The 21,971-nt window shown below is 40.0% G+C and overlaps 1 protein-coding gene across 2 annotated transcripts in view; it reads left to right on the top strand.

Moving 5' to 3' along the window:
• wnk4a (WNK lysine deficient protein kinase 4a) overlaps positions 1-21,971 on the top strand; it is a 47,271-nt gene that overhangs the window by 19,240 nt on the left and 6,060 nt on the right. Inside the window, exons 4-17 of one of the 2 annotated variants that reach the window (XM_039616320.1) lie at positions 324-544; positions 2,160-2,317; positions 6,382-6,470; positions 7,809-8,028; positions 9,169-9,556; positions 10,169-10,311; positions 11,602-11,675; positions 13,145-13,280; positions 13,633-13,749; positions 15,820-15,993; positions 18,454-18,508; positions 18,758-18,889; positions 20,137-20,984; positions 21,293-21,380. In XM_039616320.1, the coding sequence (XP_039472254.1) occupies positions 324-544; positions 2,160-2,317; positions 6,382-6,470; positions 7,809-8,028; positions 9,169-9,556; positions 10,169-10,311; positions 11,602-11,675; positions 13,145-13,280; positions 13,633-13,749; positions 15,820-15,993; positions 18,454-18,508; positions 18,758-18,889; positions 20,137-20,984; positions 21,293-21,380 (2,843 nt within the window). The remainder of the gene's footprint in view (positions 1-323; positions 545-2,159; positions 2,318-6,381; positions 6,471-7,808; positions 8,029-9,168; positions 9,557-10,168; positions 10,312-11,601; positions 11,676-13,144; positions 13,281-13,632; positions 13,750-15,819; positions 15,994-18,453; positions 18,509-18,757; positions 18,890-20,136; positions 20,985-21,292; positions 21,381-21,971) is intronic. The other variant, XM_039616321.1, reaches the window with a different exon arrangement.

Raw genomic sequence — 21,971 nt, forward strand, 5'->3', positions numbered from 1 at the left:
CTAAAAACGGTTCATTTTTGTCTCAAGTAGCTGAAGCTCTGTTTCTAAATAAAACTTGCCAAGTCTTGCATACCAAAAAGGATATTTGTGTCATGTTTGACAACTTCTCCTTTAAGTAATGATGAAAGCTGCGGAGAATAGTTCTACTTTGGAAGCAATGTTCTAGGAGAGAATTCAGGAAACTCACTCATTTTAAAACTTCCTCTTGGCTGTCAAAATAAGAGATTAATTATTTTGTAGCACTTAAAAGCTTCCTTTTCTTTCCGTGTTTTGATATGTTTGGACTGATTCTTATCCTCCTTTTTTTTTTGTTTTCTTTTAAGGTACTTGAAGAGGTTCAAAGAGATGAAGCTGAAGCTGCTGCAGCGCTGGAGTCGTCAGATCCTGAAAGGGCTGCACTTCCTGCACACACGCACTCCTCCCATCATCCACCGGGATCTCAAATGTGATAATATCTTCATCACTGGCCCCACAGGCTCTGTCAAGATTGGGGATCTGGGGCTGGCCACTCTCAAAAGTGCCTCTTTTGCTAAAAGTGTCATTGGTAAGTGTTAATTTAGTCTATGTTTACCCTGCTAGACGAAAGAAATGGACAATTTATTGGTTAATAATGATCTGAAAATATAATCTTAAAATGCCCTAAAATGGTCTTGAAATGGTGGGAAAATCCAATGGCATTTTACAGGCCTTGCATTTGCATAAACGCCCTCCTGTTTCTGCTTACTCTTATTTCCTCTGTACTCATACAACCATGAATGCCTCTGTTTAAATTCCTGTCTGCATTTTTAAATGCAGCATCATTACCCAAATGGCTTCTAATTTCACCTGGAACTTGCCCTTCCCATCACTTACATCCAGGGAGTGCCAGATGTCACATGCACGATAATAACTTGTTGATTTTTGTTAAAAGTGGCACTGATTTTAAATCACTTGGTCCAAATCAAACACAGTATGTTGGGGTATTTTAACAAGAGGAACATTTTTTAACCTTTTTATCAGCAAACAAGATTTTTTTGCTGTTGGCTGTAATGATTAGTCAGACTTTGGGCCAGACTAAAGGACCTCAAGAACTATTAGATCAGCCAGGATTGCTAGTAATAACTGCTTTTCAAAATCAAAATATCTGCAAAACAAATGACATTTCCATCAGCATCCATTAAATGTACTGTCCACTTGGTGCTAATTAGCAAATGATTTCATGCTAATGGGCTAAAGACCATAAAAATTGGAAATTATATACATTAATATAAGCATGCTTGCCTTAGTTAGCAGCTGTTATTGCTAACAATCATGAATATTAATCATTAGTGGTTTAAAAAAGAAGGATGCAGTTTGAATTTCATCTAAATAAAAATGTCAGGAAATTCTTGTTTGTTTATATTTCTTTAAAAACATCATTCCTGCAGATCAGTTTCACTTCATGTTTTTCCTCTGGTCGTTCACGCCTCACCTGCAGTGGCTCAGTGTCCCAGCAGTGCTTCTTACCTCAAAGTCTGGGGATGGTAAATGCTGCTAAAAGAGTAGTAAAGGAAGGGGCTGCACCCATAAAATGAATTATGGGGAACCGTGTATCATGCAAAACTACTTTAATAGATTCCAGGAACAGAGTTGAATGGCTGCTTGTAGAAAAAGGATAAACATGTCTTGCACTGCATACAGCTTGTTCTGTGCACAGGAAAAACTGTTACAAGAAAAGACTGCACATGTTCTTCACTTAGTTTACTATATGTATTAGGTCTCTTGTGCTAGAAAGTTGCTCCTGTTATTTTAAAATCTATATCAACTATAAATAAGTATTAATTTTCTCAAAATACCCTCATCTTTGAGCTGTTTGATTTGCAAATTTCTTGTCAGCTGAGGTTTTAACTGCATCAGGCAGCTACTTTGAGCAGAAACTAGCTGGTCATCTTGGCAGAGAGTTTAGCAGTTAAAAAATGAGACGTATTACTACTAAGGTAACTGTTACATAAAAAGCTCACCTCATGTTTAAAGTTTGTTCTGATGCCATCAAATTGGGAAAAGAGAGTTAATACGGTTCACTTTTTTATTCTGTTGCAATTACACTCTCCAGTAAGGGTCCTTGACTCTTATTATAGCTCGTCAAGGATTTTCAGTAATAGAACAACCTTTAACCGTTTCTTCTCCCCGGCCCCTAACAGGAACACCTGAGTTTATGGCCCCAGAGATGTACGAGGAGAAATATGATGAAGCGGTGGACGTCTACGCCTTAGGAATGTGCATCCTGGAGATGGCCACATCTGAGTACCCATATTCTGAGTGCCAAAATGCCGCCCAGATCTACCGCAAAGTCACCAGTGTGAGTAACGCAAAGACGAGGACTACCTCATTTCCCCCCATATTTAGTGTGATTGTCCACATGTGTTCTTCCGTGTGCATGCTGGAATTAGAGAGGAACCCGGGTATCTTATTCCTACACTTAGAAATACGTAAACACACATGGATTGGGATTGAAATCGTCATTATGACTATTAAAGGCTTAGTTATGTCCATTACAACTTCAGCATGCAGAAGTGTACTGTGTGCCATCCTGACACAGGATTGCACATGTTTTACTTAATGATTGCCAGGGTCTTCTACCAGCTGTCTAACCAGGCCTGGTTGTTGTTTTCACGGGAATATTCCCTTGGTAATGAAAGTGTTTCATCAGAAAACTGAGGTGACCTATTGGCACTGATGTTGTTAATTTTCTGTCTGAACTGATTTAAGCCTTGCAGAAAAAAAATATTTTAACAGATTGCAGATGTTTTGGTGAATGGAATGTTTTGGGGTTTTTGTTGCATTGGAATGTATCTGTCTGAGGATGAAATGGGCTTTAAAGAAGTGGATTTTGAGAATGCAGGCTGATGCAGTTCAGGCTGTTCTTGGGGGGTGCCAAGCACGTCAGTGACGCCACGGTGGGCGAGAGCAGGCGACTGTAGAATTATATGTTTTGGAAAATGTGTCTCAATCCTTACTCCACAAAGAGGCCTGTTTCTTTCTTGTGTGTCTCGTATGCAAACCAAACAGTGTGTCTGACGGAGGCTGGAAAGTGAGAAAGTGACAATGCCAACAAGTCGTAGTGCTCTTGGCTCCTCCACAGACAGGAGCATTATGTGGAGAAGCTTAGGCATACATCATGATGAAAAAAAACCAGTCATTAGCTGCTGTTTTTTATGATTTGTTAATGCTTTATGTTTATGTGGAGCTGAAGTCACCTGCTATTAAAAAGGCCTGCAGTAACCAATATAGCGTGACATATAAAAGGCAGGACAGACAGGCTTCTGTCGTGACTGTTTACAGACTCTCCTTGTTCATATTTAAGTATACACCAAGTAAATGGATAGAAACGTGCTTTCTCTTGTATGCTATATGACCAACAGTATGTGGGTGCTTGAGCATTTACACTTATTTTTATCCAGTAGGACTTCCTTATTTCATTTTTGTTATTTTCTTCCTGCTTTTTACACTTACAGTAAACACACCTGTTGGTTCAGCCATTAAAGCCCCCCCCCTTCTTTGTACAATTGGAGGCTTACCCTTGTCAGAAGCTTCTTCTTTCTTCTGTTAATGGTTTTTTGAACAAGCTGTTCTTCAGCATGATTAAATCCGCATTTTTCTACACTGGTGAGCAAGAAAAGAACATTAATCATCAGCATCCTTTGCAGGGAACAACCCCGCTCCATCTGTTTTAAGTAATCTGCTGTATATGCCCAATTTGAGAAACTGCTGGAAACAATGACATCATATCTAGCAAGATTTCCTGGGTTTTGTGTTTGAGATAAAGAACTTCTTCTGGGGTCATTAATGATGATGCTATTAAACTCTTTCCTGCCAGATGTTGAATCTAGCTGGAGGGATTTGTTCCGGTACACACGAGAGCACCAGTGAGGTCCGACACTGATGATGGCTGATAAGGACTAGTTTGTGGTTGCCGTTCAGGTTTATTTCAAAGCTTTGGAGGGGGGGCTTCTGTGCAGGCCAGTCAAGTTCTTCCAAAGCAGGAAAGAATTTTATTAAAGAGCTGCCTTTGTGCAGGGAGCCCTTGTGATGTTTGAGGAAGAAGGGTCCAAAGACAAATAAAGTTAAATTATTACTGTATTAGATTAGGATTAAGTAACATGCAAACAGCAGGAGCAGTGTATACAGTTACACAATATGGACAAAAGTATTGGATAACACCTCTTAATCTTAATCCTTAATTCAGGTCTATAAAACCAAGCAGCCAAGCAGTCGGTCTTTCCAAATAATTGTGAAACACTGGCTCGTTTTAAAGACTTCACCAAATTCAAAACATTGTAATGTAATACTGTTACTGTTGTAACATATCAATTAATGGAATTTCTTCCCTCCTAGATATTCTGTGATCAACTGTAAGCGTAAATGTAACCAAGTGCTGAGCCCCTCATCTGATATCCACATTAGTACAAAAACTGAAAGCCGGGAGCTTCATTGCATGGCTTTCCATGTAGTGTAAATTATATAGAAACAAATGTGTATAGTAAATTAAAGTTAATATTGTAGTGAAGTCATAGTAGGAATAAAAATATGTATAGAATAAGACATATTTGTAGGTGGAATTTGATTTTGCTCTTATAAAACCAGTTAACAGAATCCATTCAGTATTTAAGGAAAGCACCTCATGAAAAGCATTGGAAAGAATCTGTGTGGGGGCCTTTCACACCTTGGCTCATGCGATGGATAATATGATTAGTAGTGGGTCAGCGACCCCCAGCACCTCCAAAGGGGCAATCTCCACTGGGGGGTTAAATACCTGAGACTCTCTGCTACTTGTTTTAGAAGTGAAGAAGACTCTTGGATGTGAGGTGAAACATCTTCATCAATACAAAAAGTCCAGTTGCCTTCTTTTCAAGCATTTGAGGTTAACATGGCTCGTATGACTGAAAGCCTATAGAGACAAGCTAATTAACTAATGAAGATATGTCTTCAAATGGCAAGTGTTTGTATTGCAGTAATGTTCTGATGTCCTTAAGTTTGTCTCTAATAAATAACCTTTTCATCTTAATTATTACAAAATTAATAAAATCTCAGATAAAACTAAACATTTGTTTAATAATAAAACAAAGCTGAAGCAAACAACCAGTCTGGAAAGTGAACTGAAGGAGAAAAATGAATTAAAATTAGAAAACAATAGTAAGTGTTAGAAATTTTGGTCTTGTAGTGTTTTTCCTCGTTAGTATACTTGAATTTTTTGTCAAAGAATACCACACTTTACTTGTAAGACATAACCACGCTTTGTTCACATATCTGTGTAAAATAATTTGGGTTCACTGATTGTTATGTTCCTAACAACATTAAAATCTGACCCACTAACCAAGGTTAATACAAGCGCAGTGTGTTTCTCAAGCTCTTATCTACATTTAGACTGCCGTCGCCACCGGAAAGGAGCTGAGTCACAAATTAGATTTAGATCGAGGGAAAATGGATTTACTCTCAAGGTGCCTACACAGTATGAGGACACTGCAGCATAGTGCTTAAACAAACAAACAGCATGTCTGTAACTGCAATGAAGCGTGCCGTGTTTGCACTGGCATGTAGTTGGGATGCTTTATCAAATGAATGAAAAAAACAAACCAAAAATTCAAATATGAACAGCGTTACTGCGCTGTCTCTCCTCTCAAAGCTCTGTCATTTGCCCCACTTAAACAGGCAGCAGGAGTATGTATTGAAGTTCTTTGTGACCCTGATTAAAGAACACCAGTTACATGCAGTGACATGTCTGTCTTTAAATGAGATAACAAAGTGTACCACTCAGCCTTTTACTGGTAAATCGAATTATTTAAGTGTTTGGGTGCATCATTGCATTGCTTTGGTATCTGCTGGCCAAATGACCTTGGTTATTTCCTTTCTTATCTTTGTTGTTACAGGACTTGGAGCTCTGCTGTAATCTGTACACAGACTTATGCACATACTGATGATAGCATTTAGAAGAACTCCCTTATTTCTTATTACTGAGAAGTCCTACCCTAATAATTAATAATTGTGATAAACTGCATGGAAACAGCAACTGTTCTGAGTTAAAAATAAAAATCGGTGCAAGGATTGGTGTAAGTTAAAGGGAAAGGAAAGAAGGGAGAGCATCTGGGTTTTTTTCCATTTATCCTGAACTCTTGGTTTTGTTCTCCTCTGGTGTTGACATGGTCGCAAAGCCGAATGTCATGCTGGCTAGTGGCAGATGTCACAAAGCAGACGATACATCAAACATGTGATGCAGGCGGGAGCGGCTGTCACCGCTTTGATCTGATCATCTCAGAAGGAGAACTGTGGGAGGAGATCATTGTTGTCCAGTCTGTGTTCCCTCCTGCACTTTTTATTAAGCCTAATAGATGAAATTAAACTCTGTGTTCTTATCTGTTTGCACAGGGCATTAAACCTGACAGCTTCTATAAAGTCAAAGTCCCAGAACTTAAGGAGATCATTGAGGGCTGCATCCGTATGAACAAAGATGAAAGGTAACAATGAAAGCACACACTTTATTATTTATCTCATCTTTTCTGCTCTTCACTATTCTCAATTATTATGTTGCACTATGCTTCAGAAAGCACATACATGATGTCTAGAGGACTTTAAAAAGCCTTAAAATGCCCTAAATTATACAAATTGAGAACCACAGGTTATGACTTCTTAAACTTTTATCAGTTGTTCTATGCAAGTTGAATTTCCTTAAATAAAGGTTCATGGAATCACATCATTTTTTTTTTTTAAGAATTCATATTTGTATATCCTAGCCTCCAGATGGTAACCTGAAGTGGCATTTGCCCCACTGTGTTAAATTTATTTTTTTAAGGGGAATTTTAGTCATGTCTCTTCCACTGTTTGAAGCACAAAAGCTGCTATTTTTTAGCACATTTGCAGTGAGGCTGCATTGTGGGCAGTTTGTACTCCAATTCATGCTCAGTACCGAGTCACAGTTAATCTCATAAACACACAGCCATGAATGATTTGGTGTGCTGTAATCCGTGAATTAAGTGGACTGATATGAGCTGAACGTCTGAAGTAAAAATCTTTTATATTACACAAAATCTCTGTCTGTGTGTCTGTTTGTTGCCTTGTTCACAGACTCCTCATAGACCTTTAACAGTTGACCAACCAAGCTTTGGGCACAGGTCATCTTAGGCCCCTGAAGGCTCTTAGTTAGCAAAAGGCTAAAATTGCCCATTTTTGGCATTTAAGCACCTACAAGACCTTACAAAAGCATTGTATCAGTTATTTCACAACAGTAACATCCCATTTCTATAAAAAAAATTAATAGTGCATGATTATTATGAGGCCATTATTAGTGATGACAATTTAGCTAACAAGCTAAAATGCCCCTTTTATAGCATTTATGCACATACAACACTTAAAGGAAGTGTACTATTAATTTAATTTCATGGGAATAAAATCTCATTTATTGTCACAAAAGTTGAAGTATGCCTGCCTAAAACCCACCTAGTAACTAAAATTACCCATTTTTAGCATATAAACAACATTGACCAGATACTACTGTACTCATGGGCATATATTAGTGGTAGAAAGTGCATTTACTTGGAAGAAAGTATATTTTACCATTTGATTTGGATTTCAATTGCAAATTAAGTGCAAGTTACTTAATTTATTTTAAACGATTACAAAGATCTTAAAAAGTCTTCAGTTCGTCTTCTTGATACCAGTAGACATCTTGAGATATGTTGTGTTTTTTTGTTTTTTTTTAAACTGAAGTTAAACTAGTTTAGGATGTTGTGAGAAATAAAAAAAAACTTGCATTAGTAACTCTAAGCTTGATAAAACAAATTACTTTCTCTCTATAGGTACACCATTCAGGACCTTCTGGATCATCCCTTCTTCCAGGAAAACAATGGCGTACATGTGGAGTTGGCAGAGGAGGATGACATGGTGAAGTCAGGCCTGAAGCTGTGGCTGCGCATGGACGACACCAAGAAGCTTCACGGGAAGTACAAGGACAACAACGCCATTGAGTTCCTCTTCGAGCTCTACAAAGATGTGCCTGAGGAGGTGGCACAGGAAATGGTAGGTTGGCACGTGAAGAAAGGATCTTGTGAGGTCAATATTTGCTGCTTTACTGACCCAGTTTGTAACAGATGTTGGTGAGGAAATTGCGTAACTGATTCCTGATCAGCAGATAGAGGCCAGCTTAGCCAACTTCCACGTGCTCTTTGCATCTTCATTTACGATTATAGGTTTTTTTAGGTTTTCCAAATGAAGGGTGGATGAGGGTCCTCAATGCGACAAAAACCTAATTTTGGACACTAACATGATTAGAAAGACAGCTAAAAGTGGATTCAGTTGTAATATTTCTAGGAGCAATTTAAATCCATCTTTCTTCTAATTGGATGCCCCTCACAAACAGTAGGTTTAAAGAAGATATGAGAGGATATCTGTCCTATTTATGTGGCCCTAATATTCAAAGCTTGGTCATGTTTAACATGATAATCCTGAACTGTAACAGTATAAATGTGACAGAAAATTAGGAAAAGCTTAATAGGTTCAATTTAATTAGAGTTATATGGGGTTTGACTCTTAACCCTAGCAGTGAAAGCACATGCACCTCAACGTCATTGTGGTTCTTTCACATTTCTGTTGTTATATCCACTGCAGCTCCTAAGGAGAACACCTTGTGTACTATGTTAAGGTCACAGCTCACCATTTAATTATCAGTGGTTCGAAATGCGAGAGGACGTCTCAGGAAGCAGCCGTAATCGCGTCTTTAATAATATAATGGCTCCTACACTTATTTCAAAACCTTATGTCCTCCATAAAGGTCACTTTTAATGAGAATACAAGATACAATTCCTTACCTGTTTACCTTTTTGTGGCAGTTTTCATCAAGATCAAATTTGGTATCAGCAGGGGACATCGTGCCAGGCTGATCTGCTGTAATCTGACTATGTGTTGAGAGGTTGTTACGGACTGAGTGTCCCACTCTGCTGAACTGGATGTCACGGGAGGCTGTAAAAGATGCCAGATTGTCAAAAGAATGAGGCCTATGTGTTTTCTTTTTGTAAAAAACAAAAAAATACACAGACTTTGCGTGTTTATAAAACTCAGATAATGTCACAGCTTGCATAAGTAGGTCATTAAATGCAACAGAGCTGTATTAGCACTCATATGCATGTTGTACCCTGACTATTTCTCTGTGCTGTTATGCAGGTTGTGCTTGGCTTTGTGTGTGAAGCAGACTTCAAACTAGTAGCGAAGGCCATACGGGACAGAGTGACGATCATCAAGCGTCAGAGAGAGAAACTGAGGCGGCAGGCCGAGGAAAGGAAGAAGAAGCAGGCGCAAGAAGCCATAGAAGAAGAACCGGAGCACCAGCCGGCTTTGCCCAAGGTCAACGATGTTGTTGCAGCAGATTCCCCCATCCCACCCCTGACACCTCTAACACCTTTGACACCATTGACACCACTGGCCCCAGTTTTGTCCCCCGTCACCAGCTCTGTGGACTCCGGCGTCAGCACCCACTACCCTGCAGAGCCAGAGGAGCCCGAGGTTGACCAGCACTTTCATGTTCGCCACAACAGCCTGTCCTCTGCTAACTGTAAGCTGCCTGATATCACATCCATACACCGTGAAAAGTTAAATGTTTGCATGCAAAAGTGCACTGTGCAGTATGCAGGATTAATGTAAATTCTGTCCCTTCTGAATTACTGTGGAGTAGAAGTATGAAATAGAAAAAATACTCAAGTAAAGTACATTAAATTTTTGTTTAAAGTTTTGTTAAAATTCTTTTATTTGCTGTTCTTAAACTCCAGAGACATGTTTTTCACTGCATTAGCTGCACAAGTGGGCTTAACACAAGGCTTTTCTGATGTCAACACACGTGGGAGAGATGCAGGGAAAAGTGAAACTGTGGTTAACTGAATTATTCAGGCCCTGTAGGTCTTATTCCATGGTGTGCACATGTGCTGTGCTGAATGTTTCTCAGCTTTTTATTCCTGTTTTAGAGACAGCCATCTGATCTCATTTAAATATATCCAGTGCAAATCTATTCCACAGTGAAGCCCTTCAGATTTTTCCTGTTTATGTGCTTTGTGTATATCAGGCTGGGGTCATTAGAGGTGTGTGCAAGAATGCACAGAGTACAGATTGTGTCAGTTTTTTAGGCCACAGCGGGTTGTGTGCTAATGGTCGATGTGCTTTGTTGAAACAGCTGACTGCGAGACGGACGGCTATCTGAGCCCCTCTGGTCTTCAGGATCCGCTGGAAGCCGGCAACGTCGGCATGCCTGCGAACTCTCCCACCATGCATCCCAACTCCCCCGCCGTAAACGGTATCTCCCTCCGCTTCCCCTCGGTGAGTGGTTTCAATAAAGAGCTTGTTATAAAAGGAGAAAGCTCGGGGTGGTAGATGGGGGGGGATTTTGAAGACTTTACAAGACCGCCTCTTTCATTATTCTCTCCAAACCAGGGCTGGCACATAATTTAAAAATAATTAAAGGGCAACACAAACCTTTTAAGAACAGCTTTAAATGCAGAACTATAGTTGAGTTTAGTTTTTTTTTAAATTTCAGTTTCTTAATGAGAGTTTTTATTACTAAACTGTTTTAACACTTAACTTAAACCTGTTACTTTATAAATAGATCCGTCAGTCATTGACGACTTATCAGCAAAGCAAGACTTTTTTTATTAATTCAGTTCGATCCAATTCAGTTTCACTTACATAGTGCCAACAAAACAATCAGCTCAAGGTGCTTTATATTGTAAGGCGGGCTGTCCAACTCCAGGCCTCAAGGAACGGTGACCTGCAGGTTTTAGATATCACCTGAATCAAATGATTAGTTCATTACCAGGCATCTGGAGAACTTCACGGCATGTTGAGGAGGTCATTTAGCCATTTAAATCAGCTGTGTTGGATCAAGGACACATCTAAAACCTGCAGGACACCGGCCCTTGAGGCCTGGAGTTGGACACCCCTGTTGTAAGGTAAAGACCGTACAATATTACAAAGAAATCTCAACTATCAGATCTATGATCAAGCACTTGGTGACAGTGGGAAGAAAAACCTCGCTTTTAACAGGAAGAAACCTCCAACAGAACCAGGCTCAGGGAGGGGCAGCTATCTGCCGCTACCAGTTGGAGGGCCCAGAAGATGAATGAAATATTTTTCCTTAAGTCAGGATCTATTTTGCTTTATAGTTTTCAGGTGCAAGATGCAATTTTTGGGCCATGTAGCTGAATAAATAGAGTTTTAGGTAGAGTAAGAGTTGACAGACATGCCAGCAGTTTTACTTACAGCACATTCAAATGTGCCTCAGTCTCAATGGAAAGTAATTTTTCTAATATGTTCATTTTAAATCAGAATGTGAAAAGAAGCTGAGACCATGTTTTTCCCATATTTGATGCATAAATATCACTTTTTCTAACTAATCAAATTTCCTCTAAATTTTGCATTTATATAGTCATAAAATCAATATTTTACAAGTTAAAATGTAGAACCAAAAATAATTCAAATTTAGCCATAAGCATTGAGATAACTGTTTTAGAGTGAGTACTTTCCCCATCTAACATCACATATAACTACAAAGAAAATGAACACAGTCTTTTTCCATGTTTATCTTACCACATTCCTGTTTTCTATTCATAGAGTATTGCTGTCTCCAACAACATAGAACATGGCAATTCAAGGCCTACGAGTGGCTTCAACTCCCCCGTGGACAGGTAAATCTGTCAAGCCTTTCTGTCCTCCTCACTCTGCCGTTTTATTTGCTTTTAAAGGAACAATAGAGTCTAACAATTCTTGCCTAATTTAAGTAAGAAACCTGAAAATCAATGGGAATCTTGTAGAAATGTCTTTTCTTTGGATCCCTTCCTCCTCCACTCCTGTGGGGTTTCAGGCTTGAGGCAGTAGACAGACGCTGCTGTGTTTTTCATTGCAGAGAGGCACAATGGACCCTTGAAGATTTCTGTTTTTTGACTGGGTGTCAGATGTTGTAAAGGCCTTGTTTTCTATGCTGGTGGGATATTACTGATGTTAGGTTTTTTTTATCAGCATGAGTGCACACAATGGATGAGCACAATGTGTTTGTGTGTCGAGTGTTGTGGGGGATGTTCACCTTGGATTTAACGCTTTAAGAGGATGATATATCTGTTTTTTTATTTTTAGTCTATAGAATATAAGAAAATGCTGTTTTCCTTGCTTAACACACCTCAAAATACACAAATTTGATCTAAAGTTGTGATTTTATTTTGAACCTAATATGTTTAATACAAATTATATCATCTTCCAATTTATCAAAGCTCTTTTTAGGATAAATAAAGTGATTGTCAGGCTCTGTCACGGTCATCTTAGTTCCCTTTTTCGATTAGCAATGAACAGGCTGCATCTAACATGTCTACTATAAATTGAAGCAAACATCAAGAGGGGATTGATTGTCATGTTTTGCAACAGCCTGGTCATGCACTGTTCAGCATCCAAAACACACTCCCAGTTGCTTAATTCTTCTGAGAAAAGCCCTCGATAACTGATGACCCAAACTGCGTGTCACAAATAACAAAGAAAACAAAGGTTTGCAGTATCGCCACAGATGTTCGCCTGTTTCAGTTTTCAGATTTCTGTGTACTCAGTGTCTGAAGGTGAACTAAAGTTACCTGTGAGGTGGAGGTTTTTAAATAGGGACGGGTGGGTGCTGCCAGCCAGTAGGCCTGTAAATGTTTGCAGCCTGTGCTGGGGAGGTGGATGGAGGGGGGGTCTGTTACCACAGTGGTCCAAAAAAAGACCCATGAGATGCAATTAGCTGAACCAAACCTTTTTATAAAATACCCTGAATGTTCTGCAGTTCTCTGAAACCTAAAACTCCTTGATTGTATAAATGCTACAGATCGCACCGACACGTTGCGTTCCCTGGATGAACACCAGCTTCTTGTAGACTCCTAACAGGCTTCTGAGAGACTTTTACTTAACTGTTTATACCCCAGAGACATGCCACTGTAACACATCAAGCCTTTCTTTGACACTTCAGAGTGTTTATTACTATGTGCCAACATAATCAGTCCTTGTGGATATTCAGATCTCTACTTTTGTTCTAGATGATGAATTGGCTTTAAAATTGCTTTACAAGGAATTTATCAGTGGTTTCTTAGGGTGGGTTTTCTAACTCGTATGATTTTTTTTTTTTTTTTTTTTGCAGCTACGCGTCTGATGTGACTTCAAGCCTGAGCGATGGCTACGAGGGCCTATCGGAGAAGAACGAGAAATCAGTGGCGAGACGAACGGCTGCGAAGCTGTTCAGGAGGAGGGCGCGCTCGAGGCTTCGCATCATCGGGGTACAATAAATCAAATGTTTGGTTTAATTACAGCACAGCAAATCCTTTTTTTCTGCACATAATAAACAAATAAATCAAACTGGCCTGAACTGAATTAGCGGAGGAAATTTATTTATGAGTGAGTGGTGAGGCACCACCCTAGTTATGTAACGTTATCAGTAGCAATGCTGCTCTTCCCCCAGCGACCGCAGTGCATTGCTTTTCTGATCAGGACATTCTGTGGTCATTTAATGAGCCTGTTTGGATTGGCTGCAGAGACAAACACATCATGGATAACCACATGTGCCTAAACAGTCTGCTACAGTAGAGTCTCATACATGTCATCACCATTGATCCTCTCTGTCTCCATCAGCTCTCTGATAAAGTGGACCGGGTGGTGGAGTGCCAGCTGCAGACGCACAATGACAAGATGGTGACCTTCAAGTTCGACCTGGATGGAGATAACCCAGAAGACATTGCTGCTGTCATGGTGAACCATTATCTGTGCTTAGTCACTATATATAAAATGATCAAACGGTCATCTTTTGTTACATTTCTCTTGTTTTTATTAGGTTTTTTAACTTTATTATGTTTATACAACAATATTTTTCTTTAGTCAACTGATCACATGGCAGAAAATCATTGCATTTAGGCACGTAGACATGGTCAAGGTGATCTGCTGAAGTTCAAACTGAGCATCAGAATGTCAAAGAAATGTGATTTAAGTGTTTTTGAATGTGGTGTGGTGATTGATACCATATTGGCTGGTCTGAGTATTTCAAGAACTATTGATCTGCTGGGATTTTCCCACACAAACATCCCTAGAGTTTATGGAGGATAGTCTGAAAAAGAGGAAAAATGCAGACGGTAGCGGTTGGTGTGGGTGAAAATCCCTTGTCAAAGCCACAGGTCAGGAGCATACCTATTGCTCTTCTGCATACCTTGTTACATCTGAGGTCTGCAGAAGAGCATCTCTGAACATAGCAGAAGACCACACCAGGTGCCATTCCTAGCCTGTCGGCTAAAAACAGGAAACAGAAGCTACAATTTACATCCCCAAAGTTGGACAATGCAAGATTGAAAAAATGTTTCCTGGTCTTGCGAGTCTCAATTTTTGCTACAACCTTCAGATAGTACTTTCTTTAGTGTTACCTTTATTGGGCAGCTAATGCTTAAAGACTGTTTAAAAAGACCAAAGTAGCCATTTGTATTTTGTTGGCTACTGTTTTGAAGCCTTGTGTTTGACATGCTGGCCTTTGCCAAAATTGAGGGTTAATGATGAAAGTAAGAGTTTTTCTTGGGGAAGGGAACCTCACATGAAGGTGCGATGATCCAGCAGCACTTTTTGTTCGCTGGATGTGCAGTTTTCCTTCACTCTAAAAACACACTAGGCTTTTGTTTATTGCGTCTTGGCAAAGCAGGGGCACTTGGCTTCACAACAGCACAGTGGTTCTCAGTAGAGGGTTTTAAATGAGCTGAATTATGCCATGCTGTCAGGAAACGATGCTACGCCCCAGCCCACAATTCAGACACAGTGAAAACTGCATGAATATGCAAAACTCCTCTAAGGATCTGCTACGTTGTGGATTTTGTGAACCCACAAAATAAACAAGCACTAGTGTACTATATTCGCAGATTTATTGTATTACATGTTAAAAATATTTTATACTTTATTTCTTTTAATTAATACATTTTGGGACTGTACTCCACTTTAACTAAACAGCTGTCATCAGTCAGTGTTGCAGATCTAATTGTTATATAAAAGTCATAACATTACACAGACCAGTACAGAATAAAACTTTAAGTCGTTTTACATTAATTAAATAAAATCCTCTCCACTTAAAACTACTGAAAAATACAATCTTAGTAATGAATAAAGACAAAACATATTTTTTACACCGTCTTCTATATGAAGAAGGCTAAATTTCATTTTAGGTTTTACACAAATTATATTGATTTTATGTCAGAACTGAAATATCTTTTGATGGCCACTCAAGAAAATGGGATTTCACAAACTAATGGGTGATGTCACAGTGCCCACAACCATCTTTGACATACAGTCTATGTCTTTCACCCCAACCGGTCGCAGCAGATGGCCGCCCCTCCCTGAGCCTGGTTCTGCCGGAGGTTTCTTCCTGTTAAAAGGGAGTTTTTCCTTCCCACTGTCGCCAAAGTGCTTGCTCATAGGGGGTCATATGATTGTTGGGTTTTTCTCTGTATTTATTATTGTGCTATCTACTGTACAATATAAAGCGCCTTGAGGCGACTTTTGTTGTGATTTGGCGCTATATAAATAAAATTGAATTGAACTGAATTGAATTGAGTCTGTGAAAATAAATTTAAAATGACTCAAATTTGTTATTTATAACACTTCTTTTAAAAGCTAAAAAGTTTATTTATGAATGTTGTTTTTTGGCTGCAGCTCCTAAGAACCTTATTCTGCACTATCTGATGAGCTGCTATTGAGAAACTCTAGCTGCTTTTCATAACCTTGTGGCACTTTTGAATTTGACTAAGTGAAGAATCTGAATACATTCTCTGTGGTCCTTTTGCCATCTAGGTGCACAACGAGTTCATCTTGCCATCAGAGAAGGAGGGCTTTATCTACCGCTTGGGTGACATCATCAAACGAGCCGAGGCACTGTTTGCCAAACAACAGCCGGTCCACTCCACTGGGCACCGACTTGCCCAGCCTGCATTGCACGGAGGGATTAACTCATTGTCGTCCTCACAGGTCAGAAACAGCACCTGCCCCTTTCCATAAATCTGCGCCACAGGATTGTTAGCTGAGAGAAAAAGGAAGTGATTGTGTTTTACAGTGCTGATTGTCATAAATTACAACATCTCTCTGCGCTGATCAATGACAGACCCATAAATCTGGGACAAATGCAACACTTCAGAGTAATGTCCTGTCCACTGGTAATAAAAAACGTCACTGTCCACAGGCCTTCCTGAGGTTAGCCTTTTAAGATTAAAGGCTAAGTGCTCTTAAAGCCACCTGAAGAAGAGCTTTCACTTAAAGTGCTAATATCATAAAACGCATTAAATCATGTGTTTCCTTTTTTGTATTTGTTTCCGTAACCACACATCCTTTCCACTGCTAACAACATAATGAACTTTCCAGCATATCTGCCCACAGGGAGTGAGTGAAATAATTTATGCTTGGATGAATTAAGCTTTTATGAATCCAGGTTTTGTTAAACTGTAAAATGAACTGACTTGTTGGGAGCAGTGTAGTCCCCATAAGATATGACCTAATGTGTAACCAGGTACAACTTGTCCACTTATGGAAAAGAATCATCTGTTCTGCCAGGATATTTTCCACTTTGTGGAACACAAAGAAACAACCATTCTTGTCCTTTTGGTAAAAAAAAAAAAATGATTATAGAGATTCAGAAGTAATGGGAAAAAAGAGGTAAGTTAGAGCCATAACTACTATTTACCATCTATTTATCTTGTTTCCAACATGAAAATGGGAATCGTTCAATGACAAATACGCCTGATACTTTAAAATGCTTATAAAGCAAACTGTGTTAATGTGAAGGCATTTCCAGTTGTTGCGTATGGAATATTGTTTAGGAAAACAATGATGTTTTTCTTTTCTTTTCACATTAATATCTGGACAAAGTTCTCAGGTTCAACAGAACACTTTAGCCTGGTTGAGTTTAAGTTTATAGCTTCACTTTTGATGTGTACTGCATGCGTAGCCACATCCCTTTACAGCTGAGAGATAATATGACTGCAGTCCTAAATTGTCAAGGGAAAAAAAAGAGAGAGAAAACAGACCAACAGGAAGTCAGGAAGAGACTGATGAGCCCAGAAAGTCATCTGTCTACAGCGCCTCTACTCTGGCTCTTGTAATGCTGAGGTGGGGCATTGTGCCGGGACTCCTATTAATAAATTCTATAAATGGAGATTAAATCCCTGGAAAGTCCTGCTTGTCTAGCTGTTCTTAGCTTACTCTACATACCAGTGGACAAACAAAACAAAAACGGCACTCGTGCAATTTCTGCTGTGCACTCTTTACCATTTCACCAGGTTAGTTTAGCTTGGTGAACACGGCAGCACTGAAAAATGACTACGAGGAGGCTGAAAACACCTTTAAAGGATATAATAATATATCAATTAAATCCAAGAATAAAAATACTAGTGAGTTAGTTCACCCAGAACACACCATCCTGTAGATTTTGAAATGTGAAAACTTCAGCCTGCTGATGGCTCTAAAGCAAGAATGTCAAACTGTTTTTACATCACGAGCCACATACAGCCTATTTTGATTTATGTGAGCCAGGCCAGTGAATATTCCTGTTCTGTCAGGACACAGAAGTCTAACTACTACTACTTATTCCCTGAGATATTTCAGTATAAGAAAAAGTAAATGAAAAATCGGTCAACATGACTCTTTAGACTTAAATTGTAAGTAGTGAATGTGTAGAATTACAGAAATCTAATACTTATTTACTTTGGTGTAGTATGAATGGCCTTGGGGAAGGTCTGTATTAGTAGAAAAAGTTGTAAAACGTATGAAAATAGTTAAAAAAGTCCAAACTGTATGCCCTCCTCCACATGTTTCAAATTTGATTTTGGCTCATGGGACTTATGTTTTACACCCCTGCTCTAAAACAAATATGAGGGGATTACAAAACTTTAAGGAAAGCAACTGATGTTTGCTTGTATGCTTTTAACAGTCAAAATTCATCCTCATTCCCTCTTCTCCCGTGTTTTTAGTTGACTTGTTAGAGTCTACAGAAAAGTGTCATTGCATGGATGAGTTAGTTTTAGGACTTATAACAAAAATAGCTTGAGCTTGAAGACACTTATAACAGAAATCCTAAATTAATTTATTAAAGTTTGAAATATTGAAATGAGGAGGGCCAAGGTCTAGTGTTTGTGTGGCTTGACACTCAGATTTGATGACTTGATGTTTTCCCTATAAGTCCACCATCTTAAAAGCAGTAAATTAAGGTGTTCTCTTAGGCACCATGATAAATGTAGACCTCAAACTAGCAGCAGCACTCCAATCATGCCTCTAACCAGCTATTAGAGCTAATCATCAAACTTGGGAAGGCGCTTTGAAGTGCAGATGAGTCATGCATAATTAGAGAAAGCAGGCCCTAATATCCAATACAGGACAGAGTGTTTCAATGTTTTTGGAATGGGAGAGACTGAATTTATCAAATGTGCTCTTTTACAGCCTAATCTGCACAATCACACCCTGCCTCGAACACACTCGTCCTCTTCTCTGCCTGGTGAGTTTCACATGTTTTCTGATTAACTGAATTCATTCATTAAATGGCAAACTGGATGATTTGATGCTCTTTAAGAATAAAAAAATGGTAGGAATCTGAAAGTGAATCAGCCTCTTATTCTAAAAGTACCATCGTGTGTGTGTTTGTGTGTGTGTCTGATATGCATGTGAGACTAACTTGCATTTTTTTGCCTGTGCATGATCATTTGTGAAGGAGCATCGACTCATGCATGTTTGTGTCTCGTCTTAGACTGCAGTGTGGCTAAACCGAGTGTAGGGGTACGTGGCTCGCCCCCATGTCCCAATGGAGAGGTCTCCAGTGCAGACATTACTTCACCTGTGCGACCTCTAATACGCTCGCAGTCTTTCCACAACGCCCCAGGTAAATGGCTCTCCGCCCCTCCCGCTGGTCCCTGCGCGAAGAGGCCGAGCATTGTTTACTCTTTCAGCACACTGAAAAATTGTTACAGTCCTTTGGCATAGAATAAATCAAAGCAAAGCTCAGCTACCTCATAAACCCCCTCCCCTCCTCAGGGCCTGTTCTCGGTATTGTTCAGACATTCGCATGGCGCCATCCACCATCACTACACCTCAAAGCCTTCGTCTGTGTCTGCTTTGCAGCAGGGCCTCCTGGGTAATTACCTCACCTGAAGGGCGCTTTCTAGCTTTTAGGGAGCTGTGAATGCTGTCACTGTAAAGCATGAGGGTTCTCCACTCCTGCGATAGTCAGCAACATCTGGTTGCCAGAACAAACTCCTGCTGAATTTCCAAGAAAGTTGCCTCCCTGTCAGAGACTCACTCTCGAAAGGAAAGACATTTAAAGTCACTTTAACTGCGCACATCCTTCACGTGCAACCGCATTGCCATCTGTACATCCTCATTCCCTCTTCTCCCGTGTTCCTTCTCTGCTTGGCGTCTGGTGCATGGTTGCTTTTGTAATGCTTCTTGGCCACATTACAGAGTGTTGCCTAACCTGTTTCCGTCAGCTTGGAAAAAGTAGAGGCTGGTTTGCATCATCAGCAACTGGAGGTGTGGTTTATAACTGTGGAGCCATTGTTGAGGTAGATGGCCAATCAATGGATGGGGCTGGGTATTGGCGTCCTAAGTTATTCCCCAAGGAGTGATGTAAAAATCTTGACTTCTTTAATCTGACAATTAGACCCACAGCCTTGTATACATACACACACGTGCATCCCATTTAAGCTCCTCTAAAATGTTGACATGAAAGCCTCACTTGCTCCATTGATGCTAAATCCCTCAGGGCCATGTAAGGCTGGTGTGCAACTGCTCCAGCGATCAGATACAATTATTGTCCAATGCTGCTTTAAACAAAAGGTCTTTGTTCACCATGGAAACCCATTATTTAAAAGGATGGGAAACATTTACTCTGTGCTCCTCATGGTGATTATCTTGGCAGGCGGGGAGAGGGAAGAGTTGGACTGACAAAATGAGGAGAGGAAAGAAACGATATGATCGAACCTAACTCACTGGGTCGAGCACAAACAAGATCAATGCCCCTAATTTTAATGTATTTTGCATTGTAAAACAACAGTAAAGGTTTTCTAATTTAGTCTAAGGTCATTTACTTTAAATGTTGAATTAAGCTCCGCTTGTCTCTTTGTGTTCTAGGTTCTCCTCTTCATAATCAGCACCATCACCGCCCTACATCTCTCCTGCCTAATCACCAGCAGTACCCCTTGCCCTTTATGAACCACACCCACTTTCCATTCCCATATCCAGGGTCTCCGGGTTCACCCAAGCCAGCAGGGATCCATCCTCCCCTCACACGTGTGGCCAGTAACCCCACATTCCCCTCTGTTCCCTCCCCAACCCCGAGCTCTCCGAGTCCTCTGAGTGAGACCCCAAGTCCTGTCAACACAGAATTTGTTAACATATCCCCTCCTGCCCTTCAAACTCCCACCATGTGGCCCCCCCACTCGCAGCCCCTTTTTTCCTTAGCTAATGTAATCTCCATGGCAATGAGTATGGCTCAGTCTTTTATCCCTCCTGCAGGCCTTCCCACCCAAGGGCTGCCCTCATATCCAAGCTTTCTCCCCCACCTACACAGTCATATGGCTCCACAGCCAGGTTACCCCTCTGTCTACCCCCAACCTTACCAGACTTCACCAGGAGAGGCCTCTTACCCTGCAGGGGGAATCCCAGTGCAGAACAATGTCTACCACTGCCCTGAACATATGCCTCAAATGGATGGAGCTAATTTAACTCACAGCAGTCCTCCACAGTGGCCCCATCCTGCCACCCCACCATCCATGCCTTCCACTCCTCCTCCACCTGCTCCTGCACAGCAGGTTGGACTCACCGGTTCCCCCAGCCGAACCCAGGAAGGGAGTTATGTGCCCCCAACCTCAGCCCAAGCTCCAGCTCCAGCTAAACCCAGACCAGAGGTCTCCAGTTCGAATTCAAGTTCAAGCTCATCAGATCTTTCACCATCACCCCCAGAGAGCCCAGAAAACACTGTGAGTTATTTTAGTTCTGATTCTTCTAAAGCAATTTTTAATATAGGAGTGATTAGCTCATTAACCTTTATCAATAATTCTCATTAGTCATTTTTATATTATAGTTCTGAACACTTTATAAGACTGCAATTTCTTCCTCACTGCATGGATCTAATTAGAATAATTGAATGTAAATTAGCATGTAGACGGCGACTTCCATCACACTGCCCTGATTTATTGGTTGAATTTTAAAATGGCATTTAATGAGCATTAGTCGTGTCTGGTCTGCTGTAGCACTTATGCTAATAATATTTCTTCCCTCTGTTTAGTTATCATCTTTCAACAGCCAGTTGCACCCTGCTGTGCCAGAGAAGAATACAAGTACCCCAAAACCAAAAGCTTCTTCCCCCAAATCTGGTAAGAAATTATTTGCGTGTTCTCATGTTTTTCAAGCAGGTCTCTGCATCACTTCAAGCCCATAGCAGTGATGTTCAGCTTGTAAATAACTGGAGATCATTAACTACTTCATAAACAAACAATAATGTGATCAGCAACTGCACAAGCATAGACACCAACCTCATATAACAGATGTAGTTTTTTTAACTCTATATATGTGTCATAGTTGTACTGGTTAACTACTAAAGAGTTCTTCTCCTGGGTACATAGTTTTATTTGAACGGGAAGATAGCAAGCTGTTATCCCATGATTGATTTATAAGTATTACAAAAGACTAAAGTAAGTGTGATTTTGGGTTTGAAGTGGTTTTGAAAAGCAGTTCTCATATTCTGGCTAGAAGTTGCTCTCTGATACCCCTTATAGTCCTACATCGCAAACCCTCATGCTAACTGTAACATAAACTCCTACCTTTCCTACCAGAAAGTTCTCACAAGATTTCCTAAGTAATGCTCTAATACTCTAAGTAGTACTCTAAATCTCAACATGCTTTTATTTAATATTTTAATATTTTTTTTTGTCTTTGAGTGTTTGAGTGTTTAATCACTCACTCAT

This window comes from Oreochromis aureus, linkage group 8 (assembly GCF_013358895.1).
Source record: "Oreochromis aureus strain Israel breed Guangdong linkage group 8, ZZ_aureus, whole genome shotgun sequence".
NCBI classification, from domain to species: Eukaryota; Metazoa; Chordata; class Actinopteri; order Cichliformes; family Cichlidae; genus Oreochromis; species Oreochromis aureus.